At 39.0% G+C, this 23,802-nt stretch overlaps 1 protein-coding gene across 1 annotated transcript; it reads right to left on the bottom strand.

The window, feature by feature from the left end:
• Window positions 1-1,586: 1,586 nt before the first annotated feature.
• Window positions 1,587-23,477, bottom strand: ppp1r2 (protein phosphatase 1, regulatory (inhibitor) subunit 2). The gene is made up of 6 exons (XM_084723283.1): window positions 22,954-23,477; window positions 12,906-13,013; window positions 12,070-12,153; window positions 9,047-9,150; window positions 6,696-6,890; window positions 1,587-4,845 (listed from the first exon to the last, which is right to left on the bottom strand). Exons 1-6 carry the CDS (start codon window positions 23,082-23,084, stop codon window positions 4,826-4,828), a joined length of 642 nt encoding a protein of 213 aa, XP_084579409.1. The 5' UTR covers window positions 23,085-23,477; the 3' UTR covers window positions 1,587-4,825.
• Window positions 23,478-23,802: the final 325 nt, after the last annotated feature.

Genomic DNA, 23,802 nt, shown 5'->3' with positions numbered 1-23,802 from the left:
AGACTGTTTGCGTTGAAACGCATTTGCGGTTGAATGAAACAGTAGAAGATGCTTTCATTGGTCGCTGTAAAGCCACACTGGACCAAACATGAGGGATAATCCTCGCACGAACACGGTCCCTCCTGCTTTATCCTATTAGAATTACTAGAAATCCAAAGGGAGTGAATGATGTGTTATATAACAGCGCCATCTGGTGGCAAATGATCGACAAATGACTTTCTGAGCCTCTCAAGTGAGTCAAACAAAATCACGCGAAAAGCACCGTTTTTGATATGAAGGACAAAAAATGATTAAGCAAAAATAGAAAGATAGACAGACAAATAAATGTATAAGTAAATAAATATTTTTTGTAACTTATTATATTATAATATAATAATATAATATGTATTACTCATTACATTTATTCATTTCCTTGGTCTTTTTATTTTCAATTCGTATATGCCAATGAAGGGATGTGGTGATCTTACAGATTCAGACCAAAGCAACCAAACCTGTTTTATATCTACACCCCTTCATTTGCTTATAAGAACTGGACATAAATAGAGCAGGCAGCAAAGACCAGCAAACGTGGAATTATGAAATAAAAGCACCTGAAATATATATATATATATATATATATATATATATATATATATATATATATATATATATATATATATATATATATATATGTATATATATATATATATATATATATATATATATATATATATATATATAATCACCTGCTTTTAGGTTTTACAGACTGGTGTTTAAATGTGTCAGCATTTTTATGGTTTCATGGTTTTACAACTTTCAATTAACTGACTTAATTCTGAAAAAAACACTTTCTGATTTTGAGATAGCCAAAAAGATAAAACCACTAACAGTGATTTTTATTTGGGAATTTTTGATTTCTCCCTCAACTTGCCCATGTGTGATCCCTGTGTGCACAGGGCAGTCTCATGTACTTATGTGGGTACTGGGAGACGTTTACCCACACTAATTAGGAACAACTGGCACTTAATAGAACAAAGGTATTTATTATACGAAGGACACTGATTCATGCAGTTCTGCTGTTCAAGAAAACTTTTTGAATCTGAGTCAGACTTTTCTTTGGAGCTTTCATACGAACAAATGTAAGAAAAACGTACAAAGACATTGGGGACTGAGGACTGTTGTTTTCTACAGACACCTGGGTGCTTGTCCCTGCCATGCCAGGCTACATACACCCAGGTGTAAATAGCCACATTGGCTATTTAGCCCCAGGTGCAAGTAGGATTGCGGGTTCCTGACACCTGGGTGCAAAAAGCAGCTGCTTTAAAGTTACTTTTTGTATCAGTGCTAAACTAAATGTGGATAAAACTGTATATTTACAGATTTGACTTATTAAAGGATTAAAACTTTTGGCAATGAATGACAACAGAAAAGGAAAAGACAAATCAAATCCAGAAAAAAGACAAAAACTTTGCCTTTTGTGCAGAGAATCGCTGCGTGATTCCTGTCTTCTAGAGGCTTTAATCAAACAGAGAGATATCTGTATTGGTTCTGATTTTCTGCATCACTCAACTTGAAGTTATCTGAAATAAATCACAACCAGACAGCAGTTCCTAACAACATTTGTTTAATGGTAGGAGACAAAAACAAAAGAGAATACACACAATCTGATGCTTAAGAACATGCAAACCGGAAATACAAAAAACATGGATCTGACATCCACGTCACTCTGAGACAGACACACAGTGCAGAGTCATGGGACTGCTTAACAGTCTGTCATCCTAAAAACAAACCAAACGGGGCAGGAAAGGGGCACAAAAACAAAAGCAAGACAATGGAAAAAAAAAAAAAACAGCAACATGGAGCGTAGACTGTTCATTTTACACACATGTACATAAATACATAAGAGGCACATTTGACAGGTAATAACCACCTACGGGGTGATCATATCAGTCATGTTTTGGACGATCTTGTCCTTTTGTCTTAAGTGAGAAACTAAACAAAATCAGCTTCAACAGTGTTCTGGATTTACAGACATGTTCCTGTTTCTCTGCAATAATCATGTGATAATTAACTGTTCGGATGTTCTTGTTGGTTGGTGGATAAAGTCGAAAGGACGCTGCTTTAACCTCTATCATGGAGAGAAAACACCACCAAATACTCAACAAGAAAAAAACTGCAAAGGGACGTTTGCAGAAGTCATACCGTTGGTCTATGATGTTTTGTGTTCGTCAGTAATACAGAGCTCAACACTTTCAATCACAGTGAGGAATTAAAGGGTCCAAAGAAAATTAAGAGATCAAAACACAAGATGCACTCAGGGTTCCTACACGCTTTTCTCTCTGCGCATTCAGTTCTTCATTCGACTCATACAGTGAGAGACAGTCAAAAACAGTGCAGTTTAGGTCGCACCAAGATCATTATCTTTTTCCTCAATCAAATTTTTTTAAGACTGAAAATTTCTTGACACTTACAGGAACCCCAGACATTACAAAAAAAAAGCTTGAAACACCTCCAGTGGTCAACTGCGCCGCCAACATCTGCTTTAACTAAAGTCAGTAGCATCAATAACAAGTCTTTCTTAAACATTCCCAAGCTGCGTCGTACAAGACACTTAAGTAGATGAGACAACATTAACTGAAGTGTGACAAACAAAATCACAAACTCAAAAGAATTCACTCACAAATTCTGTCTGGTGAAGCTCCCATGCCATGAGAAGTTAAAAGTCATTTAAGCCAGAGCACAGTGAGCGTTGGTTTCTTCTTCAGATCGTAACATCTACAGCAGAGCCTGGTGCTGAGAGCTGTGGCAGGACACTGTCCTGTTTATCAGTAGCACAGATGTGGGACTTCAACACTGTCCCTCATACTATCTTTAAGAGATAAATTGTCTTAAGAGCTAATGTCATTAACTTACTGCTGTGACGAGGACAAACAGGGGCCAGAAGCCTGACTCAGTCTGAACATTTTGAAAATGATCACCAGCTTGTCCTGCAGCCTTCTTCCACATAAGAAACTGATGTGTAGGTGCAGGAGCTGAAAATCTTTTATTTTTTCTGAAAAAAGTGCCTCTTGATAGACAACATCTATGCCAAATTTATCAGTGGATTCACTTTGGAAAAAGGCCTTCAGTCTGGTTCTGTGAGGTATACATGTTTTTAAAATTGCCAGAATTTGAAATGAGGTTTTGTGTGGTGTTGTTGCTCGTGAAGAGAGACTGTAAAATAAGACATCCTGGGGCAAAGTTCCAATGTTATCAGTGTTGGGCAAGTTACTGAAATTTTATAATTAGTTATATTCAGTTATTTTTCTTAAAAGGAATTGAACTACTTTATCTATTACCACAAATGCTTGGAATTTTACTTTTGCATTACTTTCAAATGTATGCTTCCAGTCATGTATTCATGCATACAGGTGTAGCTATATTATTTTAGTAACTTTCAGATTTTTATCTATCATTGTACCCATTATCATTGATCAGAATTATTTATACTCCGGACCACCAGAGGGCAGCAACACCCAACGTCTACCTGTAAGCTACACTTTTAATGCCTATCGTTTAGACAGTAGGATATAGTAGAAGAAGAAGACAGACAGTGCTGGATGTTGACCAAGCATTGCTACAGTTGTTAATAAACAATTACTGTATATGATGAAACACAAGCTCACATCGCCTGAACTGTCTCACGCCACCGTAAGGTCAGGTGACAATAGATCATAGATCATGAAATAGGCAATCGTCCACTATTTTTCGGTGCGACAAAAGTAACGGATAACAAACACGTTTAAATTTCAGTAAATGTCACTGTGTGAATAATTTGAAAAAGTAATTAGTTACATGTCTATTCACTGCCAAGAGTAGTGGAATTACAGTAACACATTGCTTTGTAATGTTACTTTGTAATGCGTTACTCCCAACATTAATATATAATACTTAAAATCTGTGATTTTTTTAAAACTTGATTTCTAGCAAAAAGCCCTACAGTTGACTGCAAGCATCAAAGTGAGATACCACATCAGACATCTCAGTTAACAGTATGTATTTAGGTTGAATGATGTCAAATTTGGATTTTCTAATTTGTTTTTTAAATGAAATTTAGATTATGCAGCTTATATTGTACGTTTATAGCTCCTAAGTTTTCATCATGCCAATGTGAATTGTTTACCTGAGGTACCAGGTAAGCCACAGGGACCAAAACAAGGCCAGCAACATAACTGATTATCAGGGCGTCCAACTTATATCACAAGATGTACTAAAGGAGGAGAGAAAATGCAACAGGGCGGTGGATCGCAAAGCAAAACAAAAATAGAAGCCGTCTGAAGTGCTGTTGTCATGTCTCAGATATGCCTTTAGTGGGGCCATGGGGTTTCCCCTGGCTTCCTCCAGGGCTGACATACTGGTTCTGTGGTCTGGGGACTGTGGAGCGGCCAGACGGGAGTCCTGGATGTCCAGCAGTTGTTTTTCTTTCTTTCTTTTTTTTTTTTTTTTTTTTAAAAAGGCCTTGATCCTCTTTTAAGGGTCAGAATCACATATTCCTCCAGTCCAGAGGAGGCGGGAGGGGAAATTCTTGGCAACAGGAGAGGGGAGGGGGGGGGGCAACAGTCTTCGCTTGTGTGATGTACTGATTCAGGGACTTAAAAACCAGTGTGTTTGAAGGTTATATTGCACAGTTCTAATGAGCAGTAGAGACAAACAGGTGACCGGGAGGTTATTGGCTGTTGAGGGTTGTTAAATGGGTGGTGAAGCGGTGTCTGCTGTACGGCCCGGCGTTAAAACACAGAGCGCAGTGGCATTGTCCATCTGGATGTTGAGCCGACACACAGGGCCGAAGGTGAGACAGAGGTCTCGTCTACGAGTCCAGAGAATCAGCTGGAGAACACATGAGAGACACACAGGCAGACAGACATGAGAATGACAGACAGAGCTAGAAAGATATATTAATATTTCCTACAATTTCTTTCATGCTCTTTCTACTTTGATCCTCCGAATAGAGCAGCTAGTGGAAATTGAACAGATTCATGGTTAAAAATGGGTCACATCTCCTTCACAAAAAAACTCTACATCTAGTTTCATATCTTCAGTACAATTAGTCTGCAGTCAGAAAGTTTGTTTTTGCCCTCAAGTGTTTTACACTCAAGTGTTTCATTCTCAAGACGAAATCTTTTTACTTTTGATGTTTTCTCTGGGGTTCATGCACACTTTTCCTGTAGGATTTTTTCATTTTAATATTACATAATTTTCCAAAGTGAAAATTCAGTCATTGCATATTTTAAGTCTGTCATAAAGAGTTGTAGTAGCTAGTATTTTTTAAAGGGTGACAGTGGTCTTTAAGGGAAGATAGTAGCTCAACAGTATATGCCACACAGAAGGAGTATATATATCATGTGAAATCTGGCAAACTGAAGATTAATTTAAGATGCAGCCCCGCACTCTGTCAAGTTTTTCTAGTCATATTAAACACTGTTTTCTTTGGGCACTTATTCACATTTGAAAGTTTAGAGTGTATAAGGGCTTAGAACAGTATGATTGAAGAAAATGATGGCTGTTCAAATGCTCTATCACGTCTCATAAGTTATTGCCACAGTTTTTGGGTTGATACCATTTATTACACAGATATGGTGCAAAATATAAACATTTTTTGACCACTCGAAACCTGATAAAAAAAAATCAGAAATCCTCGAACATTCATTCATTCATTCATTGTCCGTAACTGCTTATCCTTGAAAGGTCGCGGGGGGGCTGGAGCCTATCCCAGCTGACAATGGGATTGAGGCAGGGTACACCCTGGACAAGTTGCCAGTTCATCGCAGGGCTTGAGACATACAACCATTCACACTCACATTCACACCTACAGACAGTTTACAATGACAAACTAACCAATTTAATCATCAGTTTATGATGGTTCAAAAGTGTTTAGGGACTCCAGTAAGCAAACATAATGAAATACAGTGGGGAAAATTAACACATTTATACTGCATGCAAAAAAAAACCCTATGTGGTTTTTGCCAACAACTGCATGGGAGTGGCACACAGTGGGCATGTCTGTAAAGGGGAGACCCTTGGGTACCCACAGAAGCCATTTTCATTCAGATTTCTTGAGGTGAGAAGTAAAGGGACCCCTTTGAAAATCACCAGGCTACACCTTCACTCACAGAAGTCTAACTTAACTGTGGATAGTTATTTAGATACCTTCCAACAAGCTAGCATGACTGATTTCTTAGGCTGTCTAGTTTATTATGCTACCAGTAACTTTATTTTAGGTTTACAACTGAGCCCGCCACAGCCTCTGAAAAAAAGAGTAATGGTGGCCAGTGATGTGGATGTCTGCACAGAGTTTAAAAGGTTAAAGAAGCCAGTTTATTGAGAAATATTATTATCAGTGGTAAATACAGCTCAAATCCTTTATTATAACCTATTCTGCTCATGTACACAGTGGGTTATAAAGTGCCTCATATAAAGCCTCCTCCTGATGCACAGCTTCATGAGTAAATGAACCACAAGGCTGCACAAAACAAACAGCAGTGCCACTTTAATCTAATGACATCCACACTGACAGCGTGCATCAGTGGGCAAAGCCATTATTTCTGAACCTCTTCACTTCAGCTACATTTTGCAAGGTGTACTACACTGTTACGCCTCTTTCCACATACTGAAAGACTGCTGGTCTGGAAACTGTCCAAATCATTTATCCCGCCGTGCGCAGGGACACAGTCTCTCACCTTCCTGTGGCGGGTCAACACTGATCTCCTCCGTCTCCTCTGCGTCCTCTCTAGCCTCTTCTGTGTCGTCCCTCATCTCTTCGTCTGCATCTTCGTCATCTTCGAGCTCGCTGGCAATGAGCTGGCGTGCCAGCTTGATGTTCAGGCCCTCGTTGTAGTGCATCTTCCTCATCATCTGAAAATGTTTCTTTTTGGCTGCAGAGGAAGTTACATTTGAAATGGTTACAATTTGCCAAAAGCAAAGGGTGTAGGCAGAATTCGTTATTCAGAAATCGTTATTGTTTCTATGACAAACTTCATTTAAAAGGGGTCAAACTCCAACTGGGGCATGGTGAACCTTATTTTAGTAAACAATAACTTTTCAGGCTTCACTGCAACCATGACATGGATGGTAATTGCACTGAAATAAGGTAAAGAGGAGGGCGTGACACAGACTTTATACAAGGCTAACAAAGGCTAACACAGGCCATGCTGGGGCTCTGTATGTAGAAGTGTGAGTGATGTGCTGCTGACGAATTTGGCATTTAAGATTTTGTTGTGCACACAAGAGATGCACAGCAAACAGTGAAGGTTGGACTGAGGTCACTATATCTCAGCACTGTAGTGCAGAAGTCAAAGACATAGACAGACCTTAGTCAACCCACATAAGTAAATGATTATGTAAATGTTAGTCTGGAACAGTGAATTTCATTGACTAGGCTAATAATTTTCAATAGTATTCTTAAACTTTTTCCACTGACGAAAATGGGATGATAATTAAATAAAAAGTAAACTATGATGACAAAAACTATGACGAAATCTACTGACACTTTTGTCATCAAATAAAATGGGACAAAAATGTCAGGGGCACTGGACAGTACTAATCTAACCAGGGAGTCAACTAGCATTCATTTGCTGCATGTCTTATAAATTGTACAGAAATGTCAATGTTTGAGAGAAAGAGAACATGCATATGGATAAATTTCACATTTTAGGTCAAGGAAAATGAGACCGATTGTAACCCACTTGGAGCAATAATCACTGGTAAAGACACAACAAACATGAAGCACCATTTGCAAGTCATCTTGATACTCATGTGAAGGTAAACACATAAAATACTTTTGCTTTTCAAGCTAACGTTATTTTATCAGCTAAACCCGAGTTGGTGTGTTTTTGAAATACAATACCAGCTAAAAGAAACCACCACTGTCCTTTATTGATTAGAGAAGTGTATGACACAGAATTGCTTATATTAAAAGATTGATTGACACGCTAAAAGTAATAAATGTTAAGATTAAAATTTTATGACATTTAGACTATACTAAAACTATTCAGAAGTAAAGTGAAAAGACTGACTAAAACTGAATCAAAATTTGCTGTCAAAACTGACACTGGTCTGGAAATGGTTGTACTAGCACATACCTGCTCACAGAACTATACATGAGAAATATTTAATGTAAAATGTCCCTGAATCAGCATGTCTCTGTCTGCAGCTCTAAAACAGATGTTAAAACTTTCCTATAGGTGGCACAAGTTGGCACATCTACAACTGTGTGTCAAAAACTGCTGAGGGTACAGCTCTGCAGTTGGATTAGATCGACTGGGTTTGCAGTTTCCAGACTGTTCTCCTGCTTTTACCTGTAGTCCGGATATAAATATGGAACAAGGGACAAGAATGGAAAGTCTGCAGGCAAAGTCTATCCCGTTCAAATTCTACTGTGTGCAGCCAGCTCAGCTGACATCTCTGTATCTGAAAGTGAGAGGCTTGAGAGTGCACATGAAAGGGCAAGGTCAGAGCATGGTCAAAAGCATACTGACACTGTGTGTGTGTGTGTGTGTGTGTGTGTGTGTGTGTGTGTCTTGAGGGAAGTCAGCGAAAGGTCAAGAGCACGCAGAACACTCGAGCCTTTTCCCAAACTGATCCCTTTTCGGCAGCACTCCATGTCACTCTGGGTTCAGTCTCCCTCGCAGCTGCAGAGGACACCTTGTATTAAGGTGGAGGCATAAATAAAACAGGTGAACTGTGGGATACACTTGCCACCATCAGCTACAAACAGCTGTTACTATGGATACTGATATACACCTCTCTCACTAAGCAGCTGAGTTATGACTGTGCTGTTTGACGCTGAAACAATATGATAATGTTCCACTTAAACTCGATAAATCCAGGCACTAGTAGCTACAATGTGCTTTCCCGTGTGAATGTTACTGCACTGCAAGCGAGAGTTGTTTAGGAATTATCGTCAGGTCAGAATCTTACGATGGAGTGTTGCATGTTTACCAATTTATTATTTGTTTTTTATTTACTGACAATATGCCAGTGATTGTGTGTCTTAGTGCAGCAGAGTTAAACCCCTAATCTCAAAAATTACCTTGTTCTTCAGGACTCAGCTCCTCTTCCTCCTCCTCACTGCTCTCTTCTTCCTCTTCTTCCTCTTTCATGAAGCGCGGCTCTGTGCCCTCTGCTGCCACCAGCCTTGAAAAAAATAAAAAGAAGTTCCAATGAACTGCCTCTTTGCTGGTACCATTTTATTTTTCCTCCGTTGTGTTTTGACCATATTAAACATATACATGACCAAATAGAGGAAACAGGAAACCATCAATGGCTCCTCCTAAAGTCACTGCTGAGAGATGAAAAAACTCTTCTGAAGAGGCAGATGGAGATATATTAGGCGAGGGGGAGGAGAGAGTAGGCATAGTGAGAGTGAAGAGATGTGAGTGTGTGTGTGAGTACTCGAGCATGAACAAAAATAACAAGAGTTACTATCCCTGTCTCTCATGCTTTAACAGCAGAGGACAAAATGAAAAATGGTTTACAGCACAACGGATGGTAGTGAATTGGTGCAACTGCCCCAGGGAAACTAACCATTTACTGTACTATTGTTAACTGACCTGATTCACCCAGCGAGAAGACAGTCAATTTCCCTACAGTTTGCAAAAAGCACCAATAACTGTAGATATCTAAGGCTGGATAGAAAAAAAGACAGAGAAAAGGTGCAAGAGGTGCGATGACTTGGAGATGAAGGGAGTAAAATTAAGAAAAGCATAGTTGGATAAGTAATGGATGAGAGCGGAAATCCAGAGTGGATGTTGGAGAGATTAAAAAACAAGAGGACAGAGGAAAAGAGCAGCTGTTGTACTATCTGGAGGGTTTAGAGTAAAACAATGGAAGGCACTCTGCGTTGAAGTAAACAAAGGCTGCTAATTGACTTGCAAGCCTGGAGCTAATCACTATCCTCTCTGTGGCGCACACGCTCAAACACTCAAACGAGCTCATACCATCCCTGCATCAATGCACTTATGTAAGCACGATGGCCCACAGCAAATACACTTCTCAAGCTCCCGTTTCCATCCAGGGGACAGTTCTGAGTGGCAGATAAACAGTTCTTAACACAGAAAGACTTCTCAGGGTCAAGTTACATGCCACAGAAACAGTAAAGGCGTTATTTTTTCACCCTCCTGCTTAAGGATGAGCAGATCTGATACTACGCATCAACTTAAAAAACAGGCTTTTTCTCTTTGAGTCCAAACCTTTTCCAAACCTTTTGGAAACTGATGAATATCAGACTACACAAACACTTCTTTGTAATATAGATAAAATTGCAGGCTCATGTATAAACTAAACCAGCTTTTTAAAGACAACAACATTTTGGTAATACACATTTATTCTAAGATTCTTGTAGCATTACAGAAGTATTTGTCCCTTTAATTTTTTACTGTGTTGCAACTCTGACCCTTTGCATTCTCCACAGATGGTTGTAAAACTGATGAACCAAAAATGAAATAAAATAAAATAAATATAAATATATTCAGAACACAGAGTTTGCCCAAAGTAAAGTATCAAGGTCACCTTTTGACTGATACTGTTGTACTGCCATGCACCATGGAGGCACTGTGGTATTTGCAGTAAGACAAACTGTATCATACAAACTTGACTGCTATTTTTCTAGAGCTATTCCTTACATTGCAAATCTTTTTGTCTCCTGGAATTCAACGCTGGTGAGAAACACCCATAAACCCATTGTTTATTGATCAGCAGCTTGTGTGGCTCGGGTGAAAATGCAGGAAGCATTTCCAGGAAAACAAAGAAATGCTGTCGGGTGGCGCTCAACCACCATGCAGTCTACAGCTAATCTCCACACAGTAGGATGGGTTGGATCATGTCTGTTTGGCTTATAATTTATGTTATAACACTTGTGTTTATGTTATGTACAACATATAATAGAGAAATGCCTTTTAACAGGTCTGCTTTTTAATACATTCACTTTATTGCTAAATTGAAGCACCCTGAAAGTATAAATCGAACAAACTGGAAGTTTTACTGATCATATTATGAAATGTCAATACTAGAGATGGAATGTTTAGTCAATTAAACAATGATTTTAATATTTGAATAATTGTTTAATTATTTTTTCAAGCAGAAATGTCAAACATTTGCTGGGTCCAGCTTCTCAAATGTAAGAATTAGCTGCTTTTCTTTGCCATTTATGATAGTAAAGAAAGAGTCTTTGGTTATGGACTGTTGGTTGGAGAAAAGAAGCAATTTGAAGACATTGGTTTTGGGCTCTGGGAAATTGTGATGAGCATTTCTTTGTACATTTCATAGGCTAAATGATTAATTGTTGATTTGAAAAATAAGTTTTGGCAAAACTATGTTTACTTCTTCTTTTGACTATTTTTCAAGCCACATACTGCTGTCTGCTCAGTGAGAAGTCTGAGGACACAACAACTTTAATTTAGTTTGGAGTATACTGCTTACCTTTAACATGGTTCTTACAGCTATTCTCTTTCAGTGGAAAAAGAAAGAAGTTTGTCAAGGTGCATTTACTCAACTCACCCTGGAGCACTGTCAAAGGCAGCAGTGCAGTCTGAGAGAGTATATACTGCTTATTGTGACTGCATGCTGTGTGTGTGTGTGCGTAAACTACATGGCACAACTTTCTGTCTGGACAACACTGACCTGGAGGCTGCAGGTAAGCAGCTGCTCCATTACAAATCTAGTCCAGGAGTAAAGAATTGATTCATATGTTTCCTGGGAAATTTTCCACAACAATAGTATCACACTGCAGTCATTTAATGCGTTGTCCTAAATGTTTCTTTGTGTAATGCTGCAGCTAAGTGGTCACTGAGTGTCTTAAAGACGTCAGAGGCTGTACAGTAAATACACTCTTATCAGTTAATGTTAGGACACATTCCTGTTGGAGGACAGGGACACTAGTGAGTGTGTTTAGGTGTGGCTTATCTGGACTGCACCTGAGAGCCAGCTAATATAAATGCCACACACTGCACCAGCAACTACAGAAAAATAAAGAATCAAGAATCCTTCATTGTTTGCTTTCTCCCCTCTCTGTATTTGGTTTGAACTTGTCCCCCTACATTCACATGTAATTCTTACTTTGATGCCAGGTCATCAGCCGCAAGTCCACTCTGGCCATCCGAGTCACTTAGCGCCCCCTCATCATCGTCATCCCCCACCATCCTGAAAGAGGGAAATTACATGAGTAGAGATAAACCAAAAAAAGAGACGAGGAAAGAAGGGATTGAGATGGAAAAGGAAATACAGACACAAACATAGGCAGACACCAGACAGACGAGCTGACAGAGAGGATAAAGTGAGAGGAAGGAGAGCACGCAGGGAGATGTACACAGGACCATGAGGAGAGAAAGAGGAAAGGTCTGTGACAAGGGTGACCTTCCCTGCAGCACTCTGACATATTGGATTACAAACCTGCCGAGACATCCCTGTAACACCAACACACACACACACACACCAACTCAACTCCCCTACACTGGCACTAGGTAGTGGTCTAAACTGGCTGTGTTATAATTTTAAGGGCAGATGGAGGTACAGAGATATGTATTTTCAAAAGCATCTAGTGAATGAAAGTCTTTGGATGCTGGAGAGCCAGCAAGAATACCAGGATGGGTAGCTAAGCAATCTGCTGCTGTGGAATATTATAAATATAGTGTACACATAACTGATATTGATTTTTTTAGGTGGCCGTTTTTGAAGTGGCTATATATATATATTTTGCTGTTAATTCTGTCCACTGGGGTTGTCATGGGGTGAGCCAACCACTGTCTACAGTACATAACACACTGTGTATCAGTAAGTATCTCATACTATTGCCACACTTAAAAAAATCTGAACTATCCCTTTAAGGATCAACTGAACAAAATTTTTACAGTTTCATCATAACAAACAGACAAAGGAAAATTCTGCCAGAAGACCTGTTGTACGGTGTGCTGGGTTCATCTATCTTCATCAGGCCATAGTCTTTGTCAGCTGGATGGTACGTGGCCAGGATGTTCATCTCATCCCATTTCTGGGATTTCTTCCTGTAAAAGGAACAAAGAAAAAAAACAGTGATGAGTAAATGATGGGCACTCCATTTGGACCACCGTGCACCAGCTACCCACCCACCGTCGCATCCTAGACTCCTCCAGGGAGAAGACTGTCCAGATTTAATCTAGGACTGAACGTGCCCCAGTTTTCACGCAGACTGCATATTTTGGGCACACACAAAGAAGTCCATAAATGTCATCGGCCCCAATTTAGTGTCTGGCGACTTTCAGGAAGTGACACAGTATTTTGGTTTTGTGTCAAGGTAATCCATCATGGATGTGAATAAGGGTCTGATTGGACAGTAAGGCTGATCAGCTCTGAGTGAATAAGGTCAAAAGTCAAAAAACAGTCTCATTTGATACAATGGGTTTTTCTGGAGTTTATTTTTGTTCCTAATCCCCCAAATGGTTCTACTCTCATCTGGGGAATAAGGTTGTCACCTCTGCATGCACCACTGGGGCTTTTTGGTCAAAATTACTCTAATCCTTGCTGCCCTTTCAAACCCTGAGGGGAAATGAACAAAAACAAAGACCAAATCTGCACCGAATGAGAAATATTGCTCAAGAGGATAAAGAGAGAACACCTGCCATTATAACTCAGGAAAGAGGAAACTTAGGGTAACTTAGAAAAAATGCATTATTCCACTGCCAATTAATTTTGTTATGCTATTTGTAATATTTGACATCTTTTTGACCTTTAATGTAATTTGGTTTCTGTAGCCCCACTCTCCATTTTCCTTTATTCAGTTAACTATAAGCCTGTGCAGTTCCCACTGTCTCATTAACACAGTGTTTACTTCTTTTTTTCACACTTTTTATCACTGTAATTTCCTAAAAAAATGAGCTGAAACATAAAGCTATAAAGTGAGGTGCTTCTGGGAGTTATCCAGCTTGGGTTAAAGCACCTCTGGTCTTCCTAACCTCTCCTGCCAAGGTGCTGTACACATCAGTCCTGACCTTATTCATGGAACAAAAGGTTGGGTATCATGGGAGACAGGGAGGCAGGCAGGCAGGGGGTGAGAAACAGGAGGGAGATGCTAAATCCACTGCCTGCTGCTACAGAGCTCCCTTATGCCACTCGCTCAAAATGGATCTGAGAGACTGCAGATCATTCTCTCTGTCCAGAAGCACTAAAGAGGGTGAGTTCTCCCGAGGTCCCAAGATAAGCTGCAAATCAAGGAAAGTATAAGAAATAAATTCTTTGTCCTGTGTGGAAAACCCTGAGCCTCTGGCAGTTCACACAGTTAAAAAAATCCACTGGAATCAATTTTTAATGCAGGAAAATAGGGGTGGATAGGTGTAGCAGGTGGCCTGCACCACTTTAGCTCCTGCAGGAAAATGTGACGTGCACACACAAGTGCACACACACACAAAGGTTTGTCAATAAGTCAATCAATTTGGTTGTGAATGATGAGCCAAGTCAGTTTGCCTGGATGCTGCACCGATTGACTGTCAGGAGGTCGCTTTGGTATTTAGCTTTAGTTAAAAAGCTTTCAAATACCTTAACAGCTAAACAAGAGGATGAAAAGGCAGATGCGCACTACACTCTAGCAAGTTTATCAGGTACACCTGGCTAAAACCACTGCAGTTTAACAGTCCTAGGATAAATCCTACCTTCGTGAAGGTTATAATGTTTTATAAGTTTTAGTGAGTTGTTGATTCAGCTGTGTGGTCATTTTGGAGGCTACATTTTGTGGTACTGTTGAGAAAGTTGGTAGATTACCTAATCATGAAAGGTACTAGACGTGCATTTGGCACCAAAAAAAGGATCAGAAAGAAAATTCCAATATGGAAATAAATTGATATATATCAGTAAAGAAATAATTCAGCTCAACAGTTTAAAGAGTTTCGGCTTGGACTCATGCACATCAGTTGACACAAAATGGCACTGTTAGCTTCTTGTCTGCTGCAGCAAGGTTTGAGCAGCCACTCTGTCAACAGATGGCCAATACAGTTCATCCTGATAAAATGTCCATTAGGGTCGGGCCAATGGACAATAGCATCATCCATCAAGGATGGCTGTGAGTCAGACTACTCTACCATTGTAACATTGTAACATTGTGACTGTGCCTTAGGACAGATGAAGATGTATGAATCTGTATGAGTGTCAGCCAGAGAGTGCAAAAATAAAGGATAGGGTTATTTTAATTATTATATTTATTTATTTATTTAATCAATTATTATAGTCCCTTCTGCATGATTTACTAAAGGGAACAAGTGCTGCCAAAATAGTACATAAACATAAAAAGTATAAAACAGGATTTCAACACCAGTCCACATTAAAAAAAACTGCTACGCTGAGTCAACATCTGGGAGAGTGTGTGTGTGTGTGTGTGTGTGTGTGTTACGATGTAAGGCATTAATAAGTCTGTTGTACTTTACTCCAGTGTGTGTGCGGTTACACAACCCATCCCGGAAGCAGGCAACTGAGATCTATTTCCACCAAACCACCGTTGCCTTTAAATCCACTTCAGTCCACTCACTCATTCATTACAAAACCTGTAATACTATGATGATGATGATGATGATGATGCACCTGCCTCTGCAAGAGGAGAAAAAACAGACAGTACCAACTACTAGCACACACTAAATATAGAGCTGTATCTCTTTTGTGATGATGACTATCTCTCGAGGGTGGTCAACAGCTGGCGACATAACGCTTCAGGAGAACTCATTAAATAGAGTGAGTCATCATTGAGAGCTGAGCTGTGCTATCAGGTAGCATAGTCAGAGGGGAGTGAGGCAAGGTTCAGCCCTGGGCTCTCTACTACTGACTGAACCCACCGATAGTAACAGCAGCAGGCCCGTGTTTTACAGTGGAAACAGTGGCTGGTCCACATGCACACAACAATATACTGCTTCCACAAAATGCATCAAGCCAAAAGCAGCAGGGAAAAACATTTTTATTTGCCAAGGAGGACGTGCTCATCAATTTTACCAGTCTCTCATTCCCAGCCAGCAAAGAAGCATCACCTGAATTCCTGACATCAGGAAATTAACTTTGGTTGAATTACATGTGTTTTATCTTATTTAAATATTTTTTAACGAGTTAATGACAGGGCAGCGAATGGCAGATATATAAACTGGATAACTGGACAAATATATCATCTATCAGTGATTGGCCAATGCCGGTTATTTTTTTTGATAGTGATACCACCTGACCCAGACGACGAGTGCACTGAGCTGGAGGAGGAGTAACAGGTAAACATGATGGTCCAATGCAGTGAATTAAGGATTTAGTTCAACCAAACCATAGTTGGTGATTGTTGGAACAGTGGACAGACTAACAAAGATAGTTTGGATGAGTACATGTTTTTCTGCTGAGTTTAAATTAGTGTGTTTTATGATGAATTAATGAGGCAATTAAACTTGTCTTAGTTTGGTAAAAGGAAGAAACTTGGATTCAGAAGGTGTACAGTTCTATCTTGCTGCTTAATAAGGAAAATAGGTGTAATAATGTTTAATTTCTTGACAATTTGTGAGTTTATTTTGTTTGTAAGAAGTCAATAACATTACAACCAAAAAGCGCATGGCCATCATAGAACGTTATGCTAACCAGAATCCCATAAACGTCTCAAAATGATGTAACATTTAGCCCACTTGTTGAAGCGAGGCCATCTGTAGACCATCAGCAAATGTATTTTATAGCTATCAAATCAATCAGTGATGAGAGCAGATGACCTCAGACGAGAGGAGCGGGCTCATAAATCTTACATTCTCTGCCTCAGTTGACAGCAGGTGCAGCTGGCTTTACCCACTTGCTAGCTGGCTATTAATGTTACTCTAATGTTACTGCTGACAAATGCTTTCTAGTTACCCACAACCATCCCAGATTACAAATATGATAAATGTTTAAGATCTTGGGTCATCGTGAATAGGAGTGCAGACTGTAGATGCACATATGTTGAGACAAGGCTGCCTGTAGATGTGTCTGTACTCTGCAGATATGAATTTCATTCATTTAAATTAACCACCCTTGTGAGAACAGGAACCAGCCAATGCCAATTATCTCTAAATGTCTGATAATCATCCTGATAAATTGATCAACCTCTAAAAAATAACCTATATGTTGGCATTACAGAATGATAAATCGGATAGAGCCTTAAGATGTTTTTTTTTCTGTAGTTCACATACAACACAAATGCAAATCACTGCTCCTTTGGCTCCTTCCTCAGGCAGCAGTAAGCACAATAAAAGATTACACGAAGTTTGATGGATAGCCAACTAGATTTAGGACTAAAACAGTTTCTTAAGCCCCCGTCATCTGTCCAGCATTTAGAGATAAAGTGCCTCAGAGGAGAAGCAGAGTAATGAATTCACTGGCCAAACCAGCAGTCTTGGTAAGGTTGTCTCATTTGGAGAAAGGCCGTGTCCCCTACAAAATATGCAATGCTTGTGCACTATGCACTACGCTTGTCTTAAAGCTGTTACTGCTCTTTATCTTTGTAGACCAGAGGTGCTCAAACACCTGTTGATCCTGACTTTATCAGCTCCAAACATTTCTCACCAACACAGAATCTGTATTCATTTTCTGTGCCAGCAGTTGACCTGGACTGCCCTGTACACAGGAGGGTACATCTGAATGGTACTTTTCTGTCCACATTATGCAAAGTCAGAGATTCACTGCCTGCCAGTCAAACTGTCCATCACATGGTCAGGATGAGGCTCGCAAGACAGTGAAGGAGAGATTGAGTTTCATGGAAGCATCCATGAATTATATATGACTGAATGTGAGGCTCATACATCACTGTTAACTAAATAATAGTGGGTGATTGAAGGGATAACAAAAGTAGCAGTCTCTATAAAGTGGCCAATGCTTTATGGTGCCCTACAGTGCTGAAGGAAATTAACAAATGGAGCATGTGGGTTCCTGTATTATCCGCACTTTCAATGTCATCATGGAAATTGGCGGTAATTTAAGTTTTTTATTCCTCATTTTGTTACCCACAGGACAGAATGATTTAGTACTAGTAGTAGTTATGTTGACTTAAATAAAGCCAAGATGGATTAAGACAGGCGCACTCTAATGACAGTAACCAATAGCAACCACTGAGTATTACATCATCTGGGTCCATGTTCTTCCTACAAATCTATGGAGGGAAGCTGAGTTGTTTAAACAAGGACAGGTGGTCAAACAAATCAATGCTGGGTAGTAGGTATTTGTAGAGCTAGTTCAGGATATCCTCTGGGTACTGTAGAATGAGTTAGGAAGGTAATGTGATATGTTCCACACAATTGAAGGAGATAAGGAGAAAAACATATTTTTGGCTGATGCCAAGCTTAGTGTGTGTGCTACTTTTCCTGAATAATGTTAGATATATAGCATGCCAATCTTTAATTTTTCTGTAAAAAATATCACTTCAAGAAAATTCATTTGAAATTAATTTAAAAAGCAGTATAGCTAACCGGCTTACAGTGTTTCAAGCTTCAGAGGCACACAACAAACACACAGTACACAAAATTTATTTTGTATTGTGTACTTTGATAATCTGATATTTAATTATTTGAAAACACTAACTGATTTATCAATTAATCATTAATAAGATACAAAACGTATGTTTTTTCTTGTTTTTTTTCGCATTTTCGCCCAACCTTAATTGGAGGGTCATCATTTAAGCAGGCCGTAAAACACCATCTTCCACTAGCATGGGGCTTATGAAAATATAGCACCAAATAAATATTTGGATCGTCTCCAAAATTTACTTGATTCTTCCTTGCACCATGCTACACCGCTACCATCAAGTTTCATGAACACTGAGCCAATAGTTTTTTGCAATCCTGCTGACAAACACTCAAACACTTGGGTCAGAGGTAATGAAAGTGAACATAAGGAGTTAAAAAAATACTGAATAAAAAATAAAAGCATGAAATTATTAAAATATTTGAGCAAAAAAAAAAAAAAGAAGCATCGGTCAGCCGTAGTTCTTCTCTGTGGATTTGGTGCTTGGCTGCACACACGATCCTTCCAGAAAACTCGTTTTCCTCATCACTAAAAGAGAGACTATTTTTGTATCAACACAGAAAAAGCTTGGTTCACTGTTGGGAATGGAATTCACTAATAACTGCCATCCTTCTATGGCCTAATTTCTCACACTGCACTTCAGAGAAGACTGGTGCTGGTGTCTAGACCTGCCAGCATGAGAAGCAGGAGGCATATAAATCATAAATTTAACTTTACCCACCAAAAGAACAGCTTCCAAAGTCACTGGTACAACAGATGGATAATATAGCCCAGCATGAAGCAGATACATTTTGATACATATACCATGCACTGGACGCATGTTAATTTAAATGATCAGAAGCATTATACTAGAAATATATGTTTTCTCTAATGAATCCTACTTTGTATTAGATCTAATTTTAAAAGTGATTAAAATCTCAATATGATTCTAGTGAAAGATTCAACAGATGATATTGCCAAACCAAACTGTTACAGTGGGCAGAGTCTCCAGCTAGCACCAGATTTAGCGGCATTTGGCAGGTGGGTGGTGTTAATTCATCACCCTGACAGTAAATCAGACAAAGCTAAATTCATGTAAAGACTTAAAAGGCCTCATTTGTTTGTGTATTTATTTTCTAGACTTAATCCTAAGCATATTTTAAGCCCTGTTTGTTGGCAACATGTCTCAAATAACGCTTTTTTGTAACTGTTTCCAGCAAGTGTCTTTACAGCAGATAGGCAGATGTGTTTTGCAGTGAGGTACAATTACTCGAGCAATTTGAAAACCCTGATGTGACAGTGGATGTTTTCAAAATCAATTTATGTCCAATTATTTAACTTTGCTAAAATGTAATATTTAGGCAAAAATACAATCTAATTCACTGGCATCAGGGAATTCCCAGAGCTTCCTGGGGAAAGAGAGGTGGCTGCAGGAGAGCAGAGCACTGAAGTGACATAACAGGGACTGGTGATCTGGGGCGTTATGTCTCGCTGCCACAGTGAAAGTGTCACTGTTGATGATATCAATGCATAGGAGAAGCCAAGGCTCCAGAGGGACAAAATAACCTCCAACTCTTGTCAAACCAATCCTGAGGCCAGGCACCTATTAGACAACAGCTGATTTAGCAGTCTCAGATGAGTTTTAACAATCTGCATATCAGTAGCAGTAGTTATGGAGCCTGTACACACCCATAAACTGTTAGATTTGACCTACAATGAATGTTCTTGATCTCATCTGAGGTGACCCCTCTGACATCCAACACACTTGATATTTTAGTCAGGCGACCTCTACTGCGAGTCAATAAATGAGCCAAACTACCATCCTGGCCAACATCAGGATGGAAGTCATGCAGTGCAATGTGAGATGTCCTCTGACATAACATTCATAGGTGCCTGGACTAAAGGGCACATGAGATGTGTTCAGGAACCAAGAGGTTTGACCACAGTCATAATGATAACGGTGAATATTCACCAGCAGTCTTATGAAGTGGTTGGAGAAGAACTAAAACAGAGGTGGGTGTAGTAGTCTTGTTTACCACAGATTTATATCTCTTAACACTGACAGGGGCTTCTGTGCCAACACAGGTCTGTGATACAGCTGTCGGTGTCAGATGTAACATTAAGTGTTTTTCACGCTAGAGATACAGCTCAGGGTACACCCAGCTCTGTTCTACTCACTGGTTTAGGCTAATTTCAACCTCCATGACTTATGTAACCTGACATAGGCTTTGAGTAACATGAATTTTACCATTTTAACTTGAAGTAGGGGTGTCACAACTTGTGATAAAATGGTACTGATGATAACAGCGATATTTAAAAATGAAATTAAATATTGATATCATGTTAATAATACAGATATGATCATACTGCGTAAATAATTCAGTGCCTCTTAAAAATACTATATGCTCTTAAATCATTTCCATTCCTTCCTCCAAATCTGTCCCCCAACAGGGTGCCGGGTGGCACTCTGCCATTTTCTAATTCACAATGGAAATAAACTGATTCACACTGTTTTTCCCAAGAGGGATGGGAAGATATGCCAGTTCTGTATGATGGGATTGTAAATTAGGCTCTTAGTAAGACAACTATGTGCAAGAGGAGCAAAAGTTAGGCAAAAATGTGGATAATTCTGGTCCCATGCACACATTTCATTGGGAAAGAGCTGATGAATGCTATTCATTTTGTCCCTGAGAGTTGACAGTTTATGTCTATGAATCACTTCAATATTTCAGTGTTAGCATGACTTAAGAGGTTCCCAAAAAATGTTACCAAAACATTTACAACTAAAATGCAATTGCAACTATTAAAGGCAGTAAAATATCTGATTTATTGATTTAGTTGCTGAGTTAAGTTTTAGTCCAAGTATTGAACCCAAAAGTATGGGCAAAGCTCACACAAATTGCAATATGAACAATCTCAAAGCATTTTATGTCATCAATATGTTCTAAATGAGAAACATAAAAGTTTTAGTAATCGTATGGAGGAAAACAAAATTTAAAAATCACCTACATATGATGCTATCAAAAAATGCATTTTTTAGTACAGGCATTTTGTAGGAAACAAAAAGTGGAGAAAACCTCACACAAATCACAACAGACAATCTGATAAATCTTTATTACTTGTAAAAGAATCCTCTCCAATAAATAAAAAGCCCTAAGAGAATGAGGTGGTAGTTCTAAGGTATTTCTAATCCCTTCTCTGGTACCACTTTTTTGCTTCCTCGAACAATTATTTAAATCAACATCATGATATCAGAATATTATACACTAATCCATATGAACATTGATACTGATTAACATAAATTTTAAACAAAATCACATATCACTTAAAATAGCACTGTTATATTACCTTCAAAATATTTGTGACTGCTAAATTGGCACTAATCAACATAAAAGTTGGCAATGATGAACATAAGCTTGTAAACCTTGTAAAATGGTTTAATTACAAAGATATTGCAAGAAAACAAACCCACTAGATTATCTTGAGCCTCTTATGCATCTAAGGATTAAGAATTTTGTTTTGAATATACACTGTACTGCATCCAGCTCCATATCATGTACAACACAGTTTCTGACTAATTGTGGACTGCACTGAACACTTTATCAGACAAGATGACATGCACAAATCAATTCTCCTAAAATGGGTGTCAGTGAGATATTATGCCATCACCATTTTCAGTATTTTTTATCAAGGGTTCCTGTTGCAATTTGTGCGTGGTCGTGTCATATAATGCCTGTACAATTAAGTAATAAGTTTGAAAGCAATAAACAATTTCAGAGAAAGATTTAAGATGCCTGAATCAGTGAAGTTCGACTTTTTTCTTTAAAAAAAATACTCAAACCAATGACTCAATTATCATAATAGCTGTTGTTTAAATAATCTGTTAATTGTTGCACCTCTACTATAATTAATGCTTGTTTATTAACTGGCTCCTGTTATTTTGCAAATGTGTCGCCCAGGCAAAGCAAGCTGAGTAACCCTGACGGCTGTAGCTAAACAATTCTCAATATGAACATTAGAGAGCGACCTCCGTTCAGGTTGGTGTTAATTTGTCCTATTATGGTCATATTTGGCTTCTGGTTGTCACTGTTTAACGACAATTGTTTATCAGAATTTGTAAACTGCCAGTATCTTACGTTAAGCAAGTAAAAGGTAAGAGTTTTATGATTCTTTTTCTTTAACTAACAATGTGAACATTACTACCACATTACCTGTCGTGACTCTGACATTACTGGCTAGCGAACAAGCTAACCTGACATGCGTCAGCTTTTGGTTATACATATCATCAAGATCTTATCGGACAGAACAAACCATCTGGTAGTCTCGAGAAACATCGAGAAAGTTTTCATACAGACTGTTGAACGAGCTACAGAGGTGACTCTTACGTTGCAGTTAGCCTGACAAGGGAGTAACTAACGTTAGAGAGGCTAACAAGTGTTAAGCTAGCTAACGTTACCTGGCGACCAGCCTCACGACAGCTAACGGAAAACTTACTGTTGGTCATCCTCCGAGAGTCCAGGGGCTTGTTCTGGGATCTCCGACGGCACGTCGTCGGGCAGCGATTTGACGTTTGTCCCGCTGTTCTTGTTTTTCAAGATGCCTTTTATCGGCCGGGGAGCTGCCATTCCCACACGCTGACTGTCAGACTGTCACACCGGCTACCTCAACTATTTCTATTCAACTGATTTTCTGATATACTGTGATTTCTGCGACTCAGTTATTAATGACAGGTTCGGTTCTCAGCGCCCTCTCCGTCATAATTCAGTGGTCTTCCATAAAGTCAGAAGAAACTAGGCAGGGTCCTGTGTGTATTGGCGGTTGGGCATGTCTGCTCTCCGGTTGTTCACAGACTGGCGGGGTAGCAACACTACTAGCGGGTCGGCTAGGCTCAAAACATCGCGAGATTTTAAAACGCGATTTCATACGGTTCTATGAGAAATGCTGCCTTTCTGTGCTCGGAAATTTCTAATTCTGAAGGAGAATTTATGCCATTCATTTTAAATAATGTAAACAGCAACAGCAAGTCATTTTTGCTTAAAGATGAAGGGCAAAACAGAGCAAGAAAAATTTGAGGGCATGTATGATTCGATAGTCTGTTCTTTAATCTAAACAAAACAAAACATTATAAATGGCATTTTTAAGCAATATATGTTTAAAACAGTGCTCTGCCACCAGCAGTTGTTTAATGACTTTACTCTTTTTTTTTACAATTAGATTAATTACTACATGTATTGAACTTTCTATGGTGACATAATGTTGATATTTCAATTGTGATACTGTATACATTTAGAAATCCAGTTTTCTTGTTACTGTGCTTTTTTTTTTTTTTTTTTACAACATATG

Source organism: Lutjanus erythropterus, chromosome 7 (genome assembly GCF_056507025.1).
Source record: "Lutjanus erythropterus isolate fLutEry1 chromosome 7, fLutEry1.hap2, whole genome shotgun sequence".
In the NCBI taxonomy this organism is placed as follows: Eukaryota; Metazoa; Chordata; class Actinopteri; order Lutjaniformes; family Lutjanidae; genus Lutjanus; species Lutjanus erythropterus.
This window is presented reverse-complemented; position numbering and strand designations above follow the sequence as displayed.

Coding starts and splice junctions, on each gene's coding strand:
- ppp1r2 (XM_084723283.1), bottom strand. CDS start 23,084: ATGGCAGCTCCCCGGCCGATAAAAGGCATCTTGAAAAACAAGAACAGC. Junction 12,154..12,905: donor CCCAGCACACCGTACAACAG/GTCTTCTGGCAG, acceptor TCCCTCTTTCAG/GATGGTGGGGGATGACGATG. Junction 6,891..9,046: donor GCTGAGTCCTGAAGAACAAG/GTAATTTTTGAG, acceptor CTTCCTCTGCAG/CCAAAAAGAAACATTTTCAG.